At 45.3% G+C, this 23,232-nt stretch overlaps 1 protein-coding gene across 1 annotated transcript; it reads left to right on the forward strand.

The window, feature by feature from the left end:
• The first annotated feature begins 1,274 nt into the window (after positions 1-1,274).
• On the forward strand, positions 1,275-23,050 carry slc25a24l (solute carrier family 25 member 24, like). Its single transcript, XM_039003568.1, has 10 exons — positions 1,275-1,397; positions 1,558-1,684; positions 3,200-3,287; positions 3,631-3,742; positions 6,045-6,204; positions 9,001-9,140; positions 10,752-10,862; positions 20,283-20,447; positions 21,471-21,609; positions 22,666-23,050. Exons 1-10 carry the CDS (start codon positions 1,275-1,277, stop codon positions 22,833-22,835), a joined length of 1,335 nt encoding a protein of 444 aa, XP_038859496.1. The 3' UTR covers positions 22,836-23,050.
• Positions 23,051-23,232: the final 182 nt, after the last annotated feature.

Consider the following 23,232-nt stretch of genomic DNA (forward strand, 5'->3'; position numbering starts at 1 on the left):
CTCTGACCTGTACCTACGGGTACCTATCTGGCCCGTACCTCTCTGGCCCGTACCTCTCTGACCCGTACCTCTCTGACCCGTACCTCTCTGACCCGTACCTCTCTGACCCGTACCTATCTGACCCATACCTCTCTGACCCGTACCTATCTGACCCGTACCTCTCTGACCCGTACCTATCTGACCCGTACCTCTCTGACCCGTACCTATCTGGCCCATACCTCTCTGACCCGTACCTCTCTGACCCGTACCTATCTGACCCGTACCTCTCTGACCCGTACCTATCTGGCCCGTACCTCTCTGACCCATACCTCTCTGACCCGTACCTATCTGACCCGTACCTCTCTGACCCGTACCTATCTGGCCCGTACCTCTCTGACCCGTACCTCTCTGACCCGTACCTATCTGACCCGTACCTATCTGACCCGTACCTCTCTGGCCTGTACCTCTCTGACCCGTACTTATCTCAGAGTGATCCCTTCTTGTTACATAACATAAACAGAACTAGGCCTAAATGACCTCTGACCCATCAACCTAGTATGAGCCTTGTCACAAATGGCACAACAGTAGTGCATTACATAGGGAATAGGGTGCCACTGATTTCCGGAATAAGGTCGATAGAATTAGGCCTGAATGAACTATGACCCATAGTCCCTCATGAACCCCAGACATTGACCTCTGTGCTGTCCTCTCCCCGACCGACTCCCCATCTCCGGACCATTCAAGCATGTCAGTGTTCTGAAACAATACTGGACCTCCGACCTTCGATAACATAGAAGGTGAACCATTAGGCCTATACATTAACCAACAGAGAGTTATAGACCCGGGAGTTAGAATGGGATGGGTTTTTTGTTGTTGTCATGGGTCAAGTCGTCATAGTCTATTTTTATTTGGGGCCCTGGTGACCCGGCCTCCCTCATCTATTTCAGATCAGTTAAATACACTGACTGGACCAGTGGCCAGTCTGTTTGTCTATGCTCAGCACTACACCTGGTGGACAGTGGTGGAAGTGCAGGCTCATGTCTTTACAGTAGGGCTACGGCGTCATCATCATGTCTATCGCCGTAGAGGAGCATCTACCGCATTGAAGACGGTGCTCACTCGGGCTGCCGGTGCTTTATGACTCAGCGTTCATATGGACCAACAAAAAAAAAGCACATTGCCTTTGCACCTTAATAATAGCCTGTAGTTGTAGTAGAATTAAGACAGACGAGAATTAGTGTTATTTATATTCCATTTCAAATTTTGTCATTAAAAATATATATTATTGAAGAATCATGGATCAGTTTCGTGGTTTGTTTGTGAAACTAGACAAGAATAACGACGGGTCTATATCAGTAGAAGAACTTCACAATGAGATGAAAAAAACGGGAATTATGGCTGCAGATCAGAAGGCTCAGGTATTTATTTATTACAATATTTGATAACTAATATAAATAAAAATGTGTATGGCCTATTCTAATTTACCAGCAGCATAACGGGAGAGTCAACATGTACGTCTAATGTCTATTCATATGGTGCAGCCAAATGATAGCCTGCCCTTTTTTTTTACTTTTCCAGACTGTCGTTAATAACTATGACAGAAACAAGGATGGACGTCTAGATTATGACGAATTTCTAAGCTATATGAGGGACAGAGAGAAGAAATGGAGAATTCATTTCATGGCCCTTGACAAGAATAAATGCGGTAAGTGGAATGGTTGTGTAGTCCAATCTTCGGTGCGTTAAAAGCTGGTAGGCTAATCTTAGGGCCTAACCCCGGGGACAGGGGCATTCCAGTATCATAGAGGACAGTCTGAGCATGCTTTTGTCTTTTGTTTTTGCACAGTAGCACTAGGTCTACATGCAATAGATGCAATGAAGAGTCTTTTTTTTTTGACGTGACTTAAAGTGCTATATTTAAAAAATTATATAAACTGAAATGAATAGTTTTGAAGGTCAAATGTATTTACCTAATGGAGACTTGCATTGTTGTGTTTTAAATTACATATACAGAACACCAGCAACAGGACCTTGTGCTGTACTCATAACACACCTTTAGAATTAGGAGGAAGCAACTTCAACTGCTGTCTGTCTGTCTGTCTGTCTGTCTGTCTGTCTGTCTGTCTGTCTGTCTGTCTGTCTGTCTGTCTGTCTGTCTGTCTGTCTGTCTGCCTGTCTGTCTGTCTGTCTGTCTGTCTGCCTGCCTGCCTGTCTGTCTGTCTGTCTATCTGCCTGCCTGCCTGCCTGCCTGCCTGCCTGCCTGTCTGTCTGTCTGTCTGTCTGTCTGTCTGTCTGTCTGTCTGTCTGTCTGTCTGTCTGTCTGCCTGTCTGTCTGTCTGTCTGTCTGTCTGTCTGTCTGTCTGTCTGCCTGCCTGCCTGCCTGCCTGCCTGCCTGCCTGTCTGTCTGTCTGTCTGTCTGTCTGTCTGTCTGTCTGTCTGTCTGTCTGTCTCTCAACCTAACCTGGGAGTTTACCGTGAAACACTTACTGACAAGCCCTTAATTTATCATCTCAAAGTAGAAGTGTTGATCTCTGATCAGGTCTTCATTATCCAGAGCTCTGGGCTGATCTAGGATCAGGTCTTCATTATCCACAGCTCTGTGCTGATCTAGGATCAGGTCTTCATTATCCACAGCTCTGGGCTGATCTAGGATCAGGTCTTCATTATCCACAGCTCTGGGCTGATCTAGGGTCAGGTCTTCATTATCCACAGCTCTGTGCTGATCTAGGATCAGGTCTTCATTATCCACAGCTCTGGGCTGATCTAGGGTCAGGTCTTCATTATCCACAGCTCTGGGCTGATCTAGGGTCAGGTCTTCATTATCCACAGCTCTGTGCTGATCTAGGATCAGGCCTTCATTATTCACAGCTCTGGGCTGATCTAGGATCAGGTCCTTCCTGACTGTCCATAATAATCTGGTTCCATACACTCTTAGAAATAGGGTTCATTCTATATAGAACTACTTCCTCTAAGAGTGTATGATCTACAAGGCTAAACTGATCGTAGATCAGAACCTACACACTGAGACGTGATAAATATGGGCCCAGAAATGTATCTAAACTGATCATAGATCAGAACTTCAACTCTGAGACGCTTGATAAATATGGGCCCAGAAATTCACATTTGACATGATCCATGCTGTTTCTATCCATGTTGTATTCTCTGACTAGGGGTCGTGTTGTATTCTCTGACTAGGGGTCATGTTGTCTTCTCTGACTAGGGGTCATTGGCCAGGAGGAAATCATAGATCTATTTAAGGAGTTAGGAGTGAACATATCAAAGCCGAATGCAAAAAGAATTATACAAATGTAAGAGTGCCTTTTCCCCCCCTTTTCTATCCTCTCACTGTTCGCTCTGTTGGTTATTACATCGTAAAAACATTGTGATAATATTGATTAATATGTAATAACAAATTAATTGCATGTATTGACAGACTTAATGTCTAACTTAACACTAATCACACATAGACTCCAATGCAATTATTATATTGGGCACAATTGGATCAAGTCTACAACACAGTACAGACCTGTAGAATATGGATGCTAACAGGATCATTCACTTTTGTCAATATGTTTATTAATTAATTGAATATCATCATGGCCGACCCATTATCTTGATTGTTGATGTTGTTGATGTTATTGTTGTTGACAGGATGGATGAGGACAGTTCTATGACCGTGGACTGGGGAGAGTTCCTACAGCATGTTATCCTCAACCCTGCAGAGAACCTGGGAGAACTGGTCACTTCATGGAAACACACTCTGGTGAGACGCTGAGGCATTGGGTCTTCGTTTCTCTGCGCCTTCGTATAGGGTTAATGCCTAGCCTTTAGCTCAGAGGCCTAACACAGTCTTCTAGTGAACAAGAGACCAGTCTGTCACACTGATGAGACCTGGGCCTAGCTTCCTAGAGCTCCAACAGTGTGGAGATCATCATTAGATGACGCTCGAAGTGCTTGAGACAAGAGGAATTGCGTTAGCTCCCTGAGCTAGTGCCTAACACAGTATTGTGGTGTGCAGACGAGCCGGGTACAAACCCAGCTAGTCACACCGTAGCCCAGGGATCATCAACTAGATTCAGACACACGATTTCCTGGTGTTTTTACACTCTTTTATGTCCAACAATGAAAATTCAAACTCTGCTGTTGTCCTTGTGAGATGTAGTCTGCTATGTATGTGTGTATGTGTGTGTGTGTGTGTTGTCTTATCTAATGAACGGCACACTCCACCCCAGTGTAGGAAATCATACATTGCATGCTGGGTCTGAAGCCCCTGTTGAAGGAGTCTGTCTGTCGGTTGGTGATATAGGTAGTCTTCATGTCTGCCTCTCCAGGTGTTTGAGGTAGTCTTCCTGTCTGCCTCTTCAGGTGTTTGAGGTAGTCTTCCTGTCTGCCTCTCCAGGTGTTTGAGGTAGTCTTCATGTCTGCCTCTCCAGGTGTTTGAGGTAGTCTTCCTGTCTGCCTCTCCAGGTGTTTGAGGTAGTCTTCCTGTCTGCCTCTCCAGGTGTTTGATGTAGTCTTCCTGTCTGCCTCTCCAGGTGTTTGAGGTAGTCTTCCTGTCTGCTTTTCCAGGTGTTTGAGGTAGTCTTCCTGTCTGCCTCTCCAGGTGTTTGAGGTAGTCTTCCTGTCTGCCTCTCCAGGTGTTTGAGGAAGTCTTCCTGTCTGCCTCTCCAGGTGTTTGATGTAGTCTTCCTGTCTGCCTCTCCAGGTGTTTGAGGTAGTCTTCCTGTCTGCCTCTCCAGGTGTTTGAGGTAGTCTTCCTGTCTGCCTCTCCAGGTGTTTGAGGTAGTCTTCCTGTCTGCCTCTCCAGGTGTTTGAGGAAGTCTTCCTGTCTGCCTCTCCAGGTGTTTGAGGTAGTCTCCCTGTCTGCCTCTCCAGGTGTTTGAGGAAGTCTTCCTGTCTGCCTCTCCAGGTGTTTGAGGTAGTCTCCCTGTCTGCCTCTCCAGGTGTTTGATGTAGTCTTCCTGTCTGCCTCTCCAGGTGTTTGATGTAGTCTTCATGTCTGCCTCTCCAGGTGTTTGATGTAGTCTTCCTGTCTGCCTCTCCAGGTGTTTGAGGTAGTCTTCCTGTCTGCCTCTCCAGGTGTTTGATGTAGTCTTCCTGTCTGCCTCTCCAGGTGTTTGATGTAGTCTTCCTGTCTGCCTCTCCAGGTGTTTGAGGTAGTCTTCCTGTCTGCATCTCCAGGTGTTTGATGTAGTCTTCCTGTCTGCCTCTCCAGGTGTTTGATGTAGTCTTCCTGTCTGCCTCTCCAGGTGTTTGAGGTAGTCTTCCTGTCTGCATCTCCAGGTGTTTGATGTAGTCTTCCTGTCTGCCTCTCCAGGTGTTTGAGGTAGTCTTCCTGTCTGCCTCTCCAGGTGTTTGATGTAGTCTTCATGTCTGCCTCTCCAGGTGTTTGAGGTAGTCTTCCTGTCTGCCTCTCCAGGTGTTTGATGTAGTCTTCCTGTCTGCCTCTCCAGGTGTTTGATGTAGTCTTCCTGTCTGCCTCTCCAGGTGTTTGAGGTAGTCTTCCTGTCTGCCTCTCCAGGTGTTTGATGTAGTCTTCCTGTCTGCCTCTCCAGGTGTTTGAGGTAGTCTTCCTGTCTGCCTCTCCAGGTGTTTGAGGTAGTCTTCCTGTCTGCCTCTCCAGGTGTTTGAGGTAGTCTTCCTGTCTGCCTCTCCAGGTGTTTGAGGTAGTCTTCCTGTCTGCCTCTCCAGGTGTTTGAGGTAGTCTTCCTGTCTGCCTCTCCAGGTGTTTGATGTAGTCTTCATGTCTGCCTCTCCAGGTGTTTGATGTAGTCTTCATGTCTGCCTCTCCAGGTGTTTGATGTAGTCTTCCTGTCTGCCTCTCCAGGTGTTTGAGGTAGTCTTCCTGTCTGCCTCTCCAGGTGTTTGAGGAAGTCTTCATGTCTGCCTCTCCAGGTGTTTGAGGTAGTCTTCCTGTCTGCCTCTCCAGGTGTTTGAGGTAGTCTCCCTGTCTGCCTCTCCAGGTGTTTGATGTAGTCTTCATGTCTGCCTCTCCAGGTGTTTGATGTAGTCTTCCTGTCTGCCTCTCCAGGTGTTTGAGGAAGTCTTCCTGTCTGTTTCTACAGGTGTTTGATGTGGGTGAGAGCCGGACCATGCCCCTGGAGCTGCCCCCGAACCTGTCAGCAGGCTCAGGGGAATGGAGGAGTTTCGTCCTGGCTGCAGGACTGGCCGACGCCGTGTCCAGAACCCTGACTGCTCCTATCGACCGCCTCAAGACACAACTACAGGAACAATATTATAACCTAAACACTTCTTTAATACAGCTTGATAACACCCAGTAACACTTTGCATTGCCAGAGTTCGTAGTCTCATATTCACATGGTTCAGAAACGAACTCTAACCCCAATTCTACAGCAACGAACAGTAGAGACCTACAGGTAACTGACAAAATAATGAAACACTTGAGTAAATGAGGGATACAAAGGATATTGAATGCAGGTGCCTCCACACAGGTGTGGTTCCTGAGTTAATTAAGCAATTAACATCCCATCATGCTTAGGGTCATGTATAAAAAGGCTGTGCAGGACATTATTTTGGTTACCATGGCAATGCCCACATAGGAGGATAATGCTCACATAGGATGACAATGCCCTCATAGGACGACAATGCCCCCATAGGATGACAATGCCCCCATAGGATGACAATGCCCTCATAGGATGATAATGCCCACATAGGATGATAATGCCCACATAGGATGACAATGCCCACATAGGATGACAATGCCCTCATAGGATGATAATGCCCACATAGGATGATAATGCCCACATAGGATGACAATGCCCTCATAGGATGATAATGCCCACATAGGATGATAATGCCCACATAGGATGACAATGCCCTCATAGGATGATAATGCCCACATAGGATGATAATGCCCACATAGGATGACAATGCCCTCATAGGATGATAATGCCCACATAGGATGATAATGCCCACATAGGATGATAATGCCCCCATAGGATGACAATGCCCACATAGGATGATAATGCCCACATAGGATGATAATGTTCACATATGACGATAATGATGAAACAATAAGGCCCGAGGAGGTGTGGTATATGGACAATATTCAGGGCTCAAACCACCCACGTTATAATTGTAAATAAATCCTGTTTGCCCATGTGCATAACTATTGGTAAATCCGACAGGAGAGTTTGAGTGGTGAAAGTTGGACAGAGGATCTTGAAATCTCTGTAGACGAAACACTTCGACCAACTTTTAAAAATGAATGTATTTTCTGGTAATTGTGCCATTATTATGTGTTAGCTGTTAAGACTACAAAACTTTATAAAAGGCCTATTTGTGAGATTGACTTGTTATTTCAATAGGCATAGGCTACTGACTAAAATCTGGGTTTATAATTTCAATTTAGCTTTGAGATGGTTTGCTGAGCTAGATGTAGGTATTTTATAGCCCCTGATAGGCCAACATGCCAACATCTCATTTCAGGGAAAAGTCCACAATGAAACTGACATTAAATGTGGAGAATGATACATTTATGATAGAGCTGTGATCATAATCACAATTGATAACTTCCATGTCAAATTTCCGCTCTTGCACAGCGGTCCAGACCCTGGAACTGAGCATGAGTAAAAGCCTTCATTTGATACTGTTATTGACATTAGAATGCAGTTTACTTTAAACCACCTCCGAGCGAATTTATCTAAAGAGCTCTAGTGCGCCTAAAGTCGTTTTCCAAAAAGGGAGTCTCCATAATGACCAATCTAAATAGCCTACCTACAACCGGTAAAAAAGTTGACACGCCATAACTCCGCTGCCTCTGCTCTCTCAACAAGTGCTCTCAACACACACACACACACACACACACACACACCTCTGGCCCTCCCCCTCTTCTCCCCTCAGCCTCTTGCGAATTTAAGGAAAATTGTGAAACACAGAAAGATAAATTAATTTGTAATATTGGTCAATGTTTTGGGGGAGGAATCCGTGCATACACGTCACTGTTGTAGAATCTATGCCAAGGTGCATTGAAGTAGCAACTCCCACCTAAGGATCTGTCTTCTTCGGCCAACTATTTACTGTGTTTTAGGGAATCGCTGGATTGATTGCTTTCATTTTACTCCTGCGTCTCTTTCATACTCTGGCTTGTGTCTATCGTTTTTTCCCCCGTTAACATTACGACTGTGGAAAGGCTTGTAAAGGACCTGTCAAACATACCCCGGTAATGGCTGGAAGGGGTCCAATGAAATACCTTTGTCTTTCCGTTGTATCTATAAAAACGACAAAAGCTTCGTCTGGCATTTAACGCACTATCTCGACACTTACATCACAAGAAAGAGAAGAAATACGACTTTATTTTTTTAAATGGGAATTGAAAAAAACGTATTATTTAGTACAGTTGACATTTTTACAAATTAGATGCGATGAAATTAAAGCAATTTCCCCAAAAATGAACACTCAGATTATAGTGATATTATTGTCGGATCTCGCAAACAATGCAACGTATACATTAGATAAGTTATGAGGCAGTTTAGACAGCGCAGGTGAGTGCAGTCCTGTCCCAACACTATATGTTAATGTTTGATATATGCAAATACACCCAGTGTATTTATGCAAATTAGGCATATTTCATTTTCTCAATTTTAACACAATATTTTTTTTTTTTTAATACCTGAAACTATTAGTAAAATATATATACTGTATATATATGAGTGCCATGCCCCCCAAAACATTTTTTAAATTAACAATAAATTGAATATTGAATTCCTACCAAAATCCCTCTACTCCATTCATTAGAATATCTGTGCCAGTAAAATATTGTATAATTTTGTATAATGAATTCAATATCTGATGGATTATACAATTCTAACAGTTTGGATCATCTTCATCCATTATCCAACTATTGTATTTATTTGAATTGTTTTTTAATAACATTTTTACAAATTCGATGACCGTTGCTAATTGAAGCTGGGTGTCTCTATTGTTTTGGCTGTTACCTGTATGAACCGTGAATCCATGGACTGGAGGTTAATAATTAAAGAAGATATTGTGTGTGTATTTAGGTGTATGGATCCAAGGCGTCCGCCCAGGGATTCAGAGAGCTAAAGGCCGGTGGTGTGAGGTCTATGTGGCAGGGGAACGTTGTGAACGTGCTGAAGGGAACCCCTCAGTCAACTCTACAGTGTCTCATCTACGCTCAGGTAAAACGTACTGTAATAACACGTAGGCCACTTGTAACGCTCGTCCTCCTCCTCGTCTGAAGAGGAGCATGGATCGGACCAAAACGTCTTCCCATGTCCATTCCTCCTTTCTCTGCTCCTGCTGCCGCTGCCTGTTACCCCGCTGCTTGGTCCTTGGTTGGTGGGTGATTCTGTAACGCTCGTCTTCCTCCTCGTCTGAAGAGGAGCATGGATCGGACCAAAACGCAGCGTGGGTTGAATACATGTTTGTTTATTGAAGAAAGACGAAGACGGAAAAACTCTTAAACAAACTACAAAACAATAAACGACGTGAGCAGACCTGAACATATAACATGAACGCACGAACAGGAAGGAACACACGAATGAAATAAACGAAACGAACGAAAACAGTCCCGTGTGGCACAAACACTGACACAGGAACAATCACCCACAAACAAACAGTGAGAACAGCCTACCTTAATATGGTTCTCAATCAGAGGAAACGTAAAACACCTGCCCCTGATTGAGAACCATATCAGGCTAATTGAAAATGAACCCAACATAGAAACACATAACATAGAATGCCCACCCAGCTCACGTCCTGACCAACTAAACAAAGACAAAACAAAGGAAATAAGGTCAGGAACGTGACACCACTGGAGAATTTACAACCAATACGTTCGGATATGGATACTTTACCCTATCCCCCCCCTCTCTCTCTCTCAGTTCAATTCAATTCAATTCAAAGAGCTTTATTGGCATGGGAAGCATATGTTTACATTGCCAACGCAAGTGAAATAAATAATAAACAGAAGTGAAATAATCAATAAAAAATGTACAGTAAACATTACACTCACAAGTTCAAAAAGAATAGACACATTTCATGTTATGGCTATGTCCAGTGTAATAATGATGTGCAAATAGTTAAAAGTACAAAAGGGAAAATAAATAAACATAAATATGGGTTGTATTTACAATGGTGTTTGTTCTTCACTGGTTGCCCTTTTCTTGTGACAACAGGTCACACATCTTACTGCTGTGAAGTCACACTGTGGTATTTCACCCAGTAGATATGGGAGTTTATCAAAATTGGATTTGTTTTGGAATTCTTTGTGGGTCTGTGTAATCTGAGGGAAATATGTGTCTCTAATATGGTCATACATTTGGGCAGGAGGTTAGGAAATGCAGCTCAGTTTCCATCTCATTTTGTGGGCAGTGTGCACATAGCCTGTCTTCTGTTGAGAGCCAGGTCTGCCAACGGAGACCTATCTCAATAGTAAGGCCATGCTCACTGTGTACTCTCTGTTTAGGGCCAAATAGCATTCCAGTTTGCTCTACCTTTTGGTCAAATTCTTTCCAATGTGTCAAGTAATTATCTTTTTGTTTTCTCATGATTTGGTTGGGTCTAATTGTGTTGCTGTCCTGGGGCTCTGTGGGGTCTGTTTGTGTTTGTGAACAGAGCCCCAGGACCAGCTTGCTTAGGGGACTTCTCCAGGTTCATCTCTCTGTAGGTGATTGCTTTGTTATGGAAGGTTTGGGAATCACTTCCTTTTAGGTGGTTGAATTTAACGTCTTTTTTCTGGATTTTGATAATTAGCGGGTACCTCTCTCTCTCTCTCTCTCTCTCTCCAGATGAAGGTGTACACCCAGGGCTGGCAGCAGGAGAGCCTGTCAGTACAGCAGAGGTTTGGGCTGGGCTGTGTATCTGGGGCGGTGGCTCATGCTGTCTTCTACCCTCTAGAGGTACCAGAGCGCTATGACAGGTCTGAACTACAGATATACATGCTGTCTTCTACCCTGCAGAGGTAGCAGGGCACTAAGACAGGTCTGAACTACAGATATACATGCTGTCTTCTACCCTGCAGAGGTAGCAGGGCACTAAGACAGGTCTGAACTACAGATATACATGCTGTCTTCTACCCTCTAGAGGTACAAGAGCGCTATGACAGGTCTGAACTACAGATATACATGCTGTCTTCTACCCTGCAGAGGTAGCAGGGCACTAAGACAGGTCTGAACTACAGATATACATGCTGTCTTCTACCCTCTAGAGGTACCAGAGCGCTATGACAGGTCTGAACTGCTGATATACAGTACATTTGGATAGTATTCAGACCCCTTGGCTTTTTGCACATTTTGTTACGTTACAGCCTTATTCTAAAATGTATTAAATGGTTCCCCCCCCTCATTAATCTACACACAATATCCCATAATGACAAAGCAAAAAGAGGTTTGTAGAAATGTTTGCACATTTATTAAAAATAAAAAACGAAAATATTACCTTTACGTAAGTATTCAGACCCTTTACTCAGATTTTTTTTTTTTTTTACAAGTTCTCATTTACAACTGCGACCTGGCCAAGATAAAGCAAAGCAGTTCGACACAAACAACAACACAGAGTTACACATGGAATAAACAAACGTACAGTCAATAACACAATAGAAAAATCTATATACAGTGTGTGCAAATGAAGTAAGATTAGGCAATAAATAGGCCGTAGTGGCGAAGTAATTACAATTTAGCAATTAAACACTGCATCACTACTCTGGACGGTTCTGACTTATAATATGTGGACAACTACAAATACCTAGGTGTCTGGTTAGACTGTAAACTCTCCTTCCAGACTCACATTAAGCATCTCCAATCCAAAATTAAATCTAGAATCGGCTTCCTATTTTGCAACAAAGCATCCTTCACTCATGCTGCCAAACATACCATCGTAAAACTGACTATCTTACCGATCCTTGACTTCGGCGATGTCATTTACAAAATAACCTCCAACACTCTACTCAGCAAATTGGATGCAGTCTATCACAGTGCCATCCGTTTTGTCACCAAAGCCCCATATACTACCCACCACTGCGACCTGTATGCTCTCGTTGGCTGGCCCTCGCTTCATATTCGTCGCCAGACCCACTGGCTCCAGGTCATCTATAAGTCTTTGCTAGGTAAAGCCCCGCCATATCTCAGCTCACTGGTCACCATACCAGCACCCACCCATAGCACGACAGAGTCGAAAACCTTGGCCAGGTCGATGAATACTGCTGCACAGTATTGTCTTTTATCGATTGCGGTTATGATATCGTTTAGGACCTTGAGCGTGGCTGAGGTGCACCCATGACCAGCTCGGAAACCAGATTGCATAGCGGAGAAGGTATGGTGGGATTCGAAATGGTCCGTGATCTGTTTGTTAACTTGGCTTTCGAAGACCTTAGAAAGGCGGGTAGGATAGATATAGGTCTGTAACAGTTTGCGTCTAGAGTGTCTCCCCCTTTGAAGAGGGGAATGACCGCGGCAGCTTTACAATCTTTAGGAATCTCAGACGATACGAAAGAGAGGTTGAACAGGCTAGTAATAGGGGTTGCAACAATGGCGGTGGATAATTTTAGAAAGAGAGGGTCCAGATTGTCTAGCCCAGCTGATTTGTAGGGGCCCAGATTTTGCAACTCTTTCAGAACATCAGCTATTTGGATTTGGGTGAAGGAGAAGTGGGGAGGCTTGGGCAAGTTGCTGTGGGGGGGTGTAGGGCCGTTGATCGGGGTAGGGGCAGCCAGGTGGAAAATGGCCAGCCGTAGAAAAATGCTTGTTGAAATTCTCAATTATCGTGTATTTATCGGTGGTGACAGTGTTTCCTAGCCTCAGTGCAGTGGGAAGCTATGAGGAGGTGCTCTTATTCTCCATGGATTTTACAGTGTCCCAGAACTTTTTGGAATTTGTGCTACAGGATGCAAATTTCGGTTTGAAAAAGCTTGCCTTTGCTTTCCTAACTGCCTGTGTATATTTGTTCCTAACTTCCCTGAAAAGTTGCACATCGCGGAGGCTATTTGATGCTAATGCAGTACGCCACAGGATGTTTTTGTGCTGGTCAAGGGCAGACAGGTCTGGAGTGAACCAAGGGCTATATCTACATTTCTTGAATGGGGCATGCTTATTTAATATGGTGAGGAAGGCACTTTTAAAAATAACCAGGCATCCTCTGCTGACGGAATGAGGTCAATATCCTTTCAGGATACCCTGGCCAGGTCGATTAGAAAGGCCTGCTCGCTGAAGTGTTTTAGGGAGAGTTTGACAGTGATGAGAGGTGGTCGTTTGACCTCAGATTCATTACGGACGCAGGCAATGAGGCAGTGATCGCTGAGATCCTGGTTGAAGACAGCAGAGGTGTATTTAGAGGGCAGGTTGGTCAGGATGATATCCATGAGGGTGCCCGTGTTTACGGATTTGGGGTTGTACCTGGTAGGTTCATTGATAATTTGTGTGAGATTGAGGACATCTAGCTTAGATTGTAGGACGGCCGGGGTGTGAAGTCTTTTTGGGTATGACGCTACAAGCTTGGCACACCTGTATTCGGGGAGTTTCTCCCATTCTTCTCTCTGTCAGATTGGATGTGGAGCGTTGCTGCACAGCTATTTTTAGGTCTCTCCAGAGATGTTTGATCAGATTCAAGTCCGGGCTCTGGCTTGGCCACTCAAGGACATTCAGAGACTTGTCCCGAAGCCATTGCGTTGTCTTGGCTGTGTGTTAAGGGTTGTTGTCGTGTTGGAAGGTGAACCTCAGTCTGAGGCCCTGAGAAGGTTTTCATCAAGGATCTCTCACTACTTTGCTCTGTTAATCTTTCCCTCGATCCTGACTAGTCTCCCAGTCCCTGCCGCTGAAAACATCGCCTCAGCATGATGCTTCCACTACCATGCTTCACTGTAGGTATGATGCCAGGTTTCCTCCAGACGTGACGCTTGGCATTCAGGCCAAAGAGTTCAATCTTGGTTTCATCAGACCATAGAATCTTGTTTCTCATGGTCTGAGAGTCTTTAGGTGCCTTTTGGCAAACTCCAAGCAGGCTGTAACGTGCCGTTTACTGAGGAGTGGCTTCCGTCCGGCCACTGTACCATAAAGGCCTGATTGGTGGTGCTCCAGAGATGGTTGTCCTTCTGCAAGGTTCTCCCATCTACACAGAGGAACTCTGGAGCTCTGTCAGAGTGAGCATTGGGTTCTTGGTCACCTCCCTGACCAAGGCCCTTCTCCCCCGATTGCACAGTTTGGCCGGGCTGCCATCTCTAGGAACAATCTCGGTGGTTCCAAACTTCTTTCATTTAGGAATGATGGAGGCCACTGTGTTCTTGGGGACCTTTAATGCTGCAGAAATGTTTTGGTACCCTTCCCCAGGTCTGTGCCTCGACACAATCATGTCTCGGAGTTTTATGGAGAATTCCTTCAACCTCATGGCTTGGTTTTTGCTCTGACATGCACTGTCAACTGTGGGACCTTATATAGACAGGTGTGTGCCTTTCCAAATCATGTCCAGTCAACTGAATTTACCCCAGATGGATTCCAATCAAGCTGTAGAAACATCTCAAGGATGATCAATGGAAACAGGATGGAGCTGAGCTCAATTTCGAGTCTAATAGCAAAAGGTCTGAATAATATGGCAATAAGGTATTTCTGTTGTTTTTTTTGTTTTTTACATTTGCAAAAATGTATAAAAACCTGTTTTCACTTTGTCATCATCATATTGTGTGTAGATTGATGAGGAAAATTATTCATTTAATCAGTTTTAGGATAAGGCTGTAACGTAACAAAATGTGTTTCACCGAGTCGTGGCAGAACGATGACATTAATAATATACAGCTGGGGGGTTAAACATCGTCAGGATAGAGCAGCGGCCTCTGGTAAGACAAAGGGTGGCGGTCTATGTATATTTGTAAACAACAGCTGGTGCACGAAATCTGAAGGAAGTCTCGAGGTTTTTGCTCACCTGAGGTAGAGTATCTCATGATAAGCTGTAGACCACACTATATTCTTCGTAGCTGTCTATTTACCACCACAAACCGATGCTGGCACTAAGACCCCACTCAATGATTATATATACATAAGCAAACAGAAAAACGCTCATCTAGAGGTGGTGCTCCTAGTAGTCGGGGACTTTCATGCAGGGAAACTTAAATCCGTTTTACCTAGTTTCTACCAGCATGTTAAATGTGCAACCAGGGGGGAAAAAACTCTAGACCACCTTTACTCCACACACAGAGACGTGTACAAAGCTCTCTCTCGCGCTCCATTTGGCAAATCTGACCATAATTCTATCCTCCTGATTCCTGCTTACAAGCAAAAACTAAAGCAGGAAGCACCAGTGAATCGTTCTATAAAAAAGTGGTCAGATGAAGCAGATGCTAAGCTACAGGACTGTTTTTCTAGCACAGACTGGAATATGTTTGCCACATCAGTCACTGGCTTCATTAATAAGTGCATCGATGACGTCGTCCCCACATTGACCGTACGTACATACCCCAAACAGAAGCCATGGATTACAGGCAACATCCGCACTGAGCTAAAGGGTAGAGCTGTCACTTTCAAGGAGCGGGACTCTTGTAAGCTTGTAAGAAATCCCGCTATGCCCTCCGACGAACCATAAAACAGGCAAAGCGTCAATACAGGACTAAGATTGAATCGTACTACACCGGCTCCGACGCTCATTGGATGTGGCAGGGCTTGCAAACTATTACAGACTACAAATGGAAGCACAGCCGCGAGCTGTCCAGCAACACGAGCCTACCAGACGAGCTAAATTACTTCTATGCTCGTTTCCAGGCAAGTAACTCTGAAACATGCATGAGAGCATCAGCTGTTCCGGACAACTGTGGGATCACACTCTCCGTAGCCGATGTGAGTGAACAGCCCAACATTCACAAGGCCGCAGGATGTGTACTCCGAGCATGCGCTGACCAACTAGCAAGTTTCTTCACTGACATTTTCTACCTCTCCCTGACTGAGTCTGTAATACCAACATATTTCAAGCAGACCACCATAGTCCCTGTGCCCAAGACCACTAAGGTAACCTGCCTAAATGACTACCAACCTGTAGCACTCACGTCTGTAGCCATGAAGTGCTTTGAAAGGCGGGTCATGGCTCACATCAACACCATTATTCCAGAAACCCTAGACCCACTCCAATTTGCATACCGCCCAAACAGATCCACAGATGACCTGGACAAAAGGAACACCTATGTGAGAATGCTGTTCATTGACTACAGCTCAGCATTCAACACCATAGTGCCCTCGAAGCTCATCAATAAGCTAAGGACCCAGGGACTAAACCTCCCTCTGCAACTGGATCCTGGACTTCCTGACGGGCCGCCCCCAGGTGGTAAGGGTAGGGAACAACACATCTGCCACGCTGATCCTCAACACTGGGGCCCCTCAGGGGTGCGTGTTCAGTCCCCTCCTGTGCTCCCTGTTCACTCATGACTGCATGGCCAGGCACGACTCCAAACCCATCCTTAAGTTTGCCGATGACACAACAGTAGTAGGCCTGATCACCGACAACGATGAGACAGGCTCTAGTGAGGAGGTCAGAGACCTGGCCGTGTAGTGCCAGGACAACAACCTCTCCCTTAACGTGATCAAGACAAAGGAGATGATTGTGGACTGCAGGAAAAGAAGGACCCAGCACGCCCCCATTCTCATCGACGGGGCTGCAGTGGAGCAGGTTGAGAGCTTCAAGTTCCTTGGTGTCCACATCACCAACAAACTATCATGGTCCAAACACACCAAGACAGTCGTGAAGAGGGCACCACAAAGCCTATTTCCCCTCAGGAGGCTGAAAAGATTTGGCATGTGTCCTCAAAAGGTTCTTCAGCTGCACCATCGAGAGCATCCTGACTGGTTACATCATAGCCTGGTATGACAACTGCTCGGCCGCCGATCTACAGAGGGTAGTGCGGACGGCCCAGTACATCACTGGGGCCAAGCTTCCTGCCATCCAGGACCTCTATACCAGGCGGTGTCAGAGGAAGGCCCTAAAAATGGTCAAAGACTCAAACCACCCTAGTCATAGACTGTTCTCTTTGCTACTGCATGGCAAGCGGTACCGGAGTGTCAAGTCTAGGTCCAAAAGGCTTCCTAACAGCTTCTACCCCCAAGCCATAAGACTCCTGAACAGCTAATCAAAGGGCTACCCAGACTATTTGCTTTGCCCCGCCCCCTCTTTTATGCTGCTGCAACTCTCTGTTCATTATCTAGCATAGTCACTTTAACTCTACCTACACTGTCCTTCTCTCAGCACATACAGTTGAAGTCGGAAGTTTACATCCACTTAGGTTGGAGTCATTAAAACTCATTTTTCAACCACTCCACAAATTTCTTGTTAACAAACTATAGTTTTGGCAAGTCGGTTAGGACGTCTACTTTGTGCATGACACAAGTAATTTTTCCAACAATTGCTTACAGACAGATTATTTCACTTATAATTCACTGTATCACAATTCCAGTGGGTCAGAAGTTTACATGCACTAAGTTGACTGTGCCTTTAAACAGCTTGGAAAATTACAGAAAATTATGTCATGGCTTTAGAAGCTAATAGGCTAATTGACATAATTTGAGTCAATTGGAGGTGTACCTGTGGATGTATTTCAAGACCTACCTTCAAACTCAGTGCCTCTTGCTTGACATCATGGGAAAATCTAAATAAATCAGCCAAGACCTGACATCATGGGAAAATCTAAATAAATCAGCCAAGACCTGCTGCTTTTGCCACAGCTAATGGGGATCCTAATAAAATACCAAATACTATTGCCTCAATTACCTTGAGAAACCGATGCCCCCGCACACTGACTCTGTACCGGTACCCCCTGTATATAGCCTCCACATTGACTCTGTACCGGTACCCCCTGTATATAGCCTCCACATTGACTCTGTACCGTAACACCCTGTATATAGCCTCCACATTGTCTCTGTACCGGTACCTCCTGTATATAGCCTCCACATTGACTCTGTACCGGTACCCCCTGTATATAGCCTCCACATTGACTCTGTACCGGTACCCCCTGTATATAGCCTCCACATTGACTCTGTACCGGTACCCCCTGTATATAGACTCCACATTGACTCTGTACCGGTACCCCCTGTATATAGACTCCACATTGACTCTGTACCGGTACCCCCTGTATATAGACTCCACATTGACTCTGTACCAGTACCCCCTGTATATAGCCTCCACATTGACTCTGTACCGTAACACCCTGTATATAGCCTCCACATTGACTCTGTACCGGTACCCCCTGTATATAGCCTCCACATTGACTCTGTACCGTAACACCCTGTATATAGCCTCCACATTGACTCTGTACCGGTACCCCCTGTATATAGCCTCCACATTGACTCTGTACCATAACACCCTGTATATAGCCTCCACATTGACTCTGTACCGGTACCCCCTGTATATAGCCTCCACATTGACTCTGTACCGTAACACCCTGTATATAGCCTCCACATTGACTCTGTACCGGTACCCCCTGTATATAGCCTCCACATTGACTCTGTACCGTAACACCCTGTATATAGCCTCCACATTGACTCTGTACCGGTACCCCCTGTATATAGCCTCCACATTGACTCTGTACCGTAACACCCTGTATATAGCCTCCACATTGACTCTGTACCGGTACCCCCTGTATATAGCCTCCACATTGACTCTGTACCGTAACACCCTGTATATAGCCTCCACATTGACTCTGTACCAGTACCCCCTGTATATAGCCTCCACATTGACTCTGTACCGGTACCCCCTGTATATAGCCTCCACATTGACTCTGTACCGGTACCCCCTGTATATAGCCTCCACATTGACTCTGTACCGGTACCACCTATATATAGCCTCCACATTGACTCTGTACCGTAACACCCTGTATATAGCCTCCACATTGACTCTGTACCGTAACACCCTGTATATAGCCTCCACATTGACTCTGTACCGGTACCTCCCTGTATATAGCCTCCACATTGACTCTGTACCGGTGCCCCCTGTATATATAGCCTCCACGTTGACTCTGTACCGGTACCACCTGTATATAGCCTCCACATTGACTCTGTACCGGTACCACCTGTATATAGCCTCCACATTGACTCTGTACCGTAACACCCTGTATATAGCCTCCACATTGACTCTGTACTGTAACACCCTGTATATAGCCTCCACATTGACTCTGTACTGGTACCCCCTGTATATAGCCTCCACATTGACTCTGTACCGGTACCCCCTGTATATAGCCTCCACATTGACTCTGTACCGGTACCACCTGTATAGAGCCTCCACATTGACTCTGTACCGTAACACCCTGTATATAGCCTCCACATTGACTCTGTACCGTAACACCCTGTATATAGCCTCGCTATTGTTATTTTACTGCTGCTGTTTAATTATTTGTTACTTATCTATTTTTTTTTTAAACTTAACTCTTATTTTCCTTAAAACTGCATTGTTGGTTAAAGGCTTGTAATTAAGCATTTCACTTGTATACAGCGCATGTGACGAATACAATTTGATTTGATTTGATGAAGCCGGTGACTGCGGTGGTATACTCCTCAATGCCATTGGATGAATCACGGAATATTTCCCACTCTGTGCTAGCAAAACACGTAGCGTCATCTAACCACTTCCATATTGAGTGAGTCACTGGTACTTCTTGCTTTAATTTTTGCTTGTAAGCAGGAATCAGGAGGAGAGAATTATCAAATGCAATGTCTGCAATGTAGTTGGCCTGGAACGCGCCCTCAGTCTGAATACATTCCTGTCTGTGTGTTGGTGGTGTCACGAATCGGCTCAAAAACCGTAACAAAAGGGAGATAACGTGTAGAAAAAGAGTAACAAAAATATATATTTATTAACTAAAGTAACTAAGTATAATATACAATGGTGTGTGTAATCAGTAATCAGTAGTGTAAGTGAGTGTTTTGCATGCATGAATGTGATAATGCAGGGTGTTGAAAGATGCTAAAACAAACAACCAAAAAACCACCAAGAAACACAAACAAATCTATCAAGGTGTCTGCCTGGAGAGAGTCTCTCCATGAATGGGGAAGTGGTGTATTTATCCTGGGAGACACCGGGCCCAGGTGTCTCCCATGTAGCTGACGACCCTCCCAACTCCGCCCACCGACATCCTAATAAGGAAACAAGAACAAAGAGAGAATACGGCAGACAGAGTGGGAGGGTCGTCACAGTGGGGACCAGTTTGGTGCCTTTGATTTCTCCAGCGCGTTGTCAACCTGTATACATAACAATTTCTCACTGTCAATATACAACTTGTAAGAAGCACTGGAATGTCTAGCTACTATATTTATTGGTTAAGAACTTAGACCAATGACGTGCTCCCTGCCTCCATCTGCCAGGTGCTAAAGGTGAGACTGAACCTATGGGCAGGTACCTACAGCGGGGTGGTGCAGTGTGCCCGCTCCATCTACAGGAATGAGTCTGCTGCATCCTTCTACAGGGGCTTCAGACCAAGTATCCTCTGTATGATTCCCTACGCTGGGGTGGAGTGTGCCGTTCACCAGGTCAGACCTCCTAACACTCTATCACATCTGTAGTGTACTATCTGTAGTGTACTATCTATCTGTAGTGAACTATCTGTTTACTATCTATCTGTAGTGTACTATCTATCTGTAGTGTCCTATCTGTAGTGTACTATCTATCTGTAGTGTACTATCTGTAGTGTACTATCTATCTGTAGTGTACTATCTGTAGTGTACTATCTATCTGTATTGTACTATCTATCTGTAGTGTACTATCTATCTGTAGTGTACTATCTGTAGTGAACTATCTGTAGTGTACTATCTATCTGTAGTGTACTATAGATGATTGGGTACCATTTGGGACTCAGTCTCCATGTACATTCCATTTCAAGTATATTACCATGGAGATCTATGAATTGAGTTCTATATGGGGACTTGTGTGCACTTGTTGGCCTACACACTCCATTCGTGGAATGGACTGGTGAAAACTCTAGCCCTTCTGAGCAAGTTCACACTTCAAGATGGGTATGAAAACATAAAGCAACCTTGTTTTACAGTAATCTACTCCACTCTCTTCCTCTCCCCCCCCCTCTCTCAGCTGTCAGTCCATCTTGAGTTGGCTATGACTGACCAGGTCAGGCTCCACTCTCTTCCTCTCTCCCCCCCCCTCTCTCTCAGCTGTCAGTCCATCTTGAGTTGGCTATGACTGACCAGGTCAGGCTCCACTCTCTTCCTCTCTCCCCCCCTCTCTCTCTCAGCTGTCAGTCCATCTTGAGTTGGCTATGACCAACCTGTTCAGAGAGCCCAACATGAACTACATCAACCTTATTTTATTGTCTATCTGCGTGCCACAAGATTGTGTCGTTTGCCCTCTGAGCAAAAGCCTATGAATGAAGGAGGCCTGGGTTCGAACCCATTGATTTTACACCAATCTAATCTAATGGGTATCCTATCACTGACTCTCCACTCTCTATTTCTCTCTCCTTTCTCTCTCTCTGTATCTCTCTGTCCCCCTCTCTCTCATTTTCTCACCTCCCCCTCAATCTCTCTCTCCCTCTCTCGCAGTCCATTGTGAGCTGGGCTAAGACCCAACAGGACTACAGCAGTGACTCCCAGCTCTTATTTTTCAGTTTCGTGGCCTTCTCGGCTGGACAGATGAGCAGCTATCCTCTAGCTGTGATCAGGACGCAGCAGCAAGCTCAAGGTAACGGTCGATCCATGCAAAGAACAATAATCAGGAACATTTTAATTCAATTAAAATAAGCCACTCATTTATCTGTTTCAAGGAACTTTGCATATAACTTTTCCTGACCATGTGATCTAACCAGGACACCGTCCCTAGGGCCATGTGATCTAACCAGGACACCCACCGTCCCTAGGGCCATGTGATCTAACCAGGACACTGTCCCTAGGGCCATGTGATCTAACCAGGACACCCATCATCCCTAGGGCCATGTGATCTAACCAGGACACCCACCATCCCTAGGGCCATGTGATCTAACCAGGACACCCACCATCCCTAGGGCCATGTGATCTAACCAGGACACCCACCATCCCTAGGGCCATGTGATCTAACCAGGACACCCACCGTCCCTAGGGCCATGTGATCTAACCAGGACACCCACCGTCCCTAGGGCCATGTGATCTAACCAGGACACCCACCTTCCCTAGGGCCATGTGATCTAACCAGGACACCGTCCCTAGGGCCATGTGATCTAACCAGGACACCCACCATCCCTAGGGCCATGTGATCTAACCAGGACACCCACCATCCCTAGGGCCATGTGATCTAACCAGGACACCCACCGTCCCTAGGGCCATGTGATCTAACCAGGACACCGTCCCTCGGGCCATGTGATCTAACCAGGACACCGTCCCTATGGCCATGTGATCTAACCAGGACACCCACCGTCCCTAGGGCCATGTGATCTAACCAGGACACCGTCCCTAGGGCCATGTGATCTAACCAGGACACCCACCGTCCCTAGGGCCATGTGATCTAACCAGGACACCGTCCCTAGGGCCATGTGATCTAACCAGGACACCCACCGTCCCTAGGGCCATGTGATCTAACCAGGACACCCACCGTCCCTAGGACCAGAAGTGTGTCTTGGTCAGTTTATATGATCACAATATGCTCCTCCTGTCCCTGATTATAATTGTGTCACTGTAGTCTGTGAGGTACAGTGTACCATACTGTACATAACTTACTGGATGTGATGTGTCCATAACAGGCTATTCTTACTTCCTTGTCTTACAGCTTTCAGTTCAACTTCACCCACAACATTTCTTCAGGGGTTCACAGGCATCTATGAGAGACATGGAATACGAGGATACTACAATGGGATGGGGACCAGTTTCATCCGGGCGATTCCATGTGCTCTGTTAAACTACACCCTGATGAAGAAACTAGACACAATGTTTTCCTGATTTCAGAGTCATAGTCAATTATAATTTGTTGTATGTTTTTGTGACTGATTTTATGTAATACTCTGTACACAACAACAACCTTCACACTTGACGCCGTTGTCCATAAACTGTCCCAAAATACTTCAAATCGCAATGAACTACCAAATAGAACCAACAAATATACTACCAAAGGACTGTTATTGGAGGGCTGATTGCGGCCCAATCTCCAGCCTGACCAATCCTTCGTTGACCCCTTCATTGTCATTAAATCAGTGTGAAGTATCTATGGCCTCCTCCCTTGTCTTTCTTTCACACACGTTTGTGCAAAAACTAGAGTAGTGTTTCAGACTCTAAATTACAGTGCAGTGTGTGCTCACAAAGAGGGTGTCTTCAGTGCATATTGTAATGACCCTGGGTT

This window comes from Salvelinus namaycush, chromosome 11 (assembly GCF_016432855.1).
Source record: "Salvelinus namaycush isolate Seneca chromosome 11, SaNama_1.0, whole genome shotgun sequence".
Lineage (NCBI taxonomy): Eukaryota > Metazoa > Chordata > Actinopteri > Salmoniformes > Salmonidae > Salvelinus > Salvelinus namaycush.

Excerpts from the sequence above, each read along its gene's own strand:
- slc25a24l (XM_039003568.1), top strand. The coding sequence starts at position 1,275 with ATGGATCAGTTTCGTGGTTTGTTTGTGAAACTAGACAAGAATAACGAC. Across the intron at positions 1,398-1,557 it reads CTGCAGATCAGAAGGCTCAG|ACTGTCGTTAATAACTATGA; the intron begins GTATTTATTTAT and ends TTACTTTTCCAG. Across the intron at positions 10,863-20,282 it reads CTGTCTTCTACCCTCTAGAG|GTGCTAAAGGTGAGACTGAA; the intron begins GTACCAGAGCGC and ends TCCATCTGCCAG.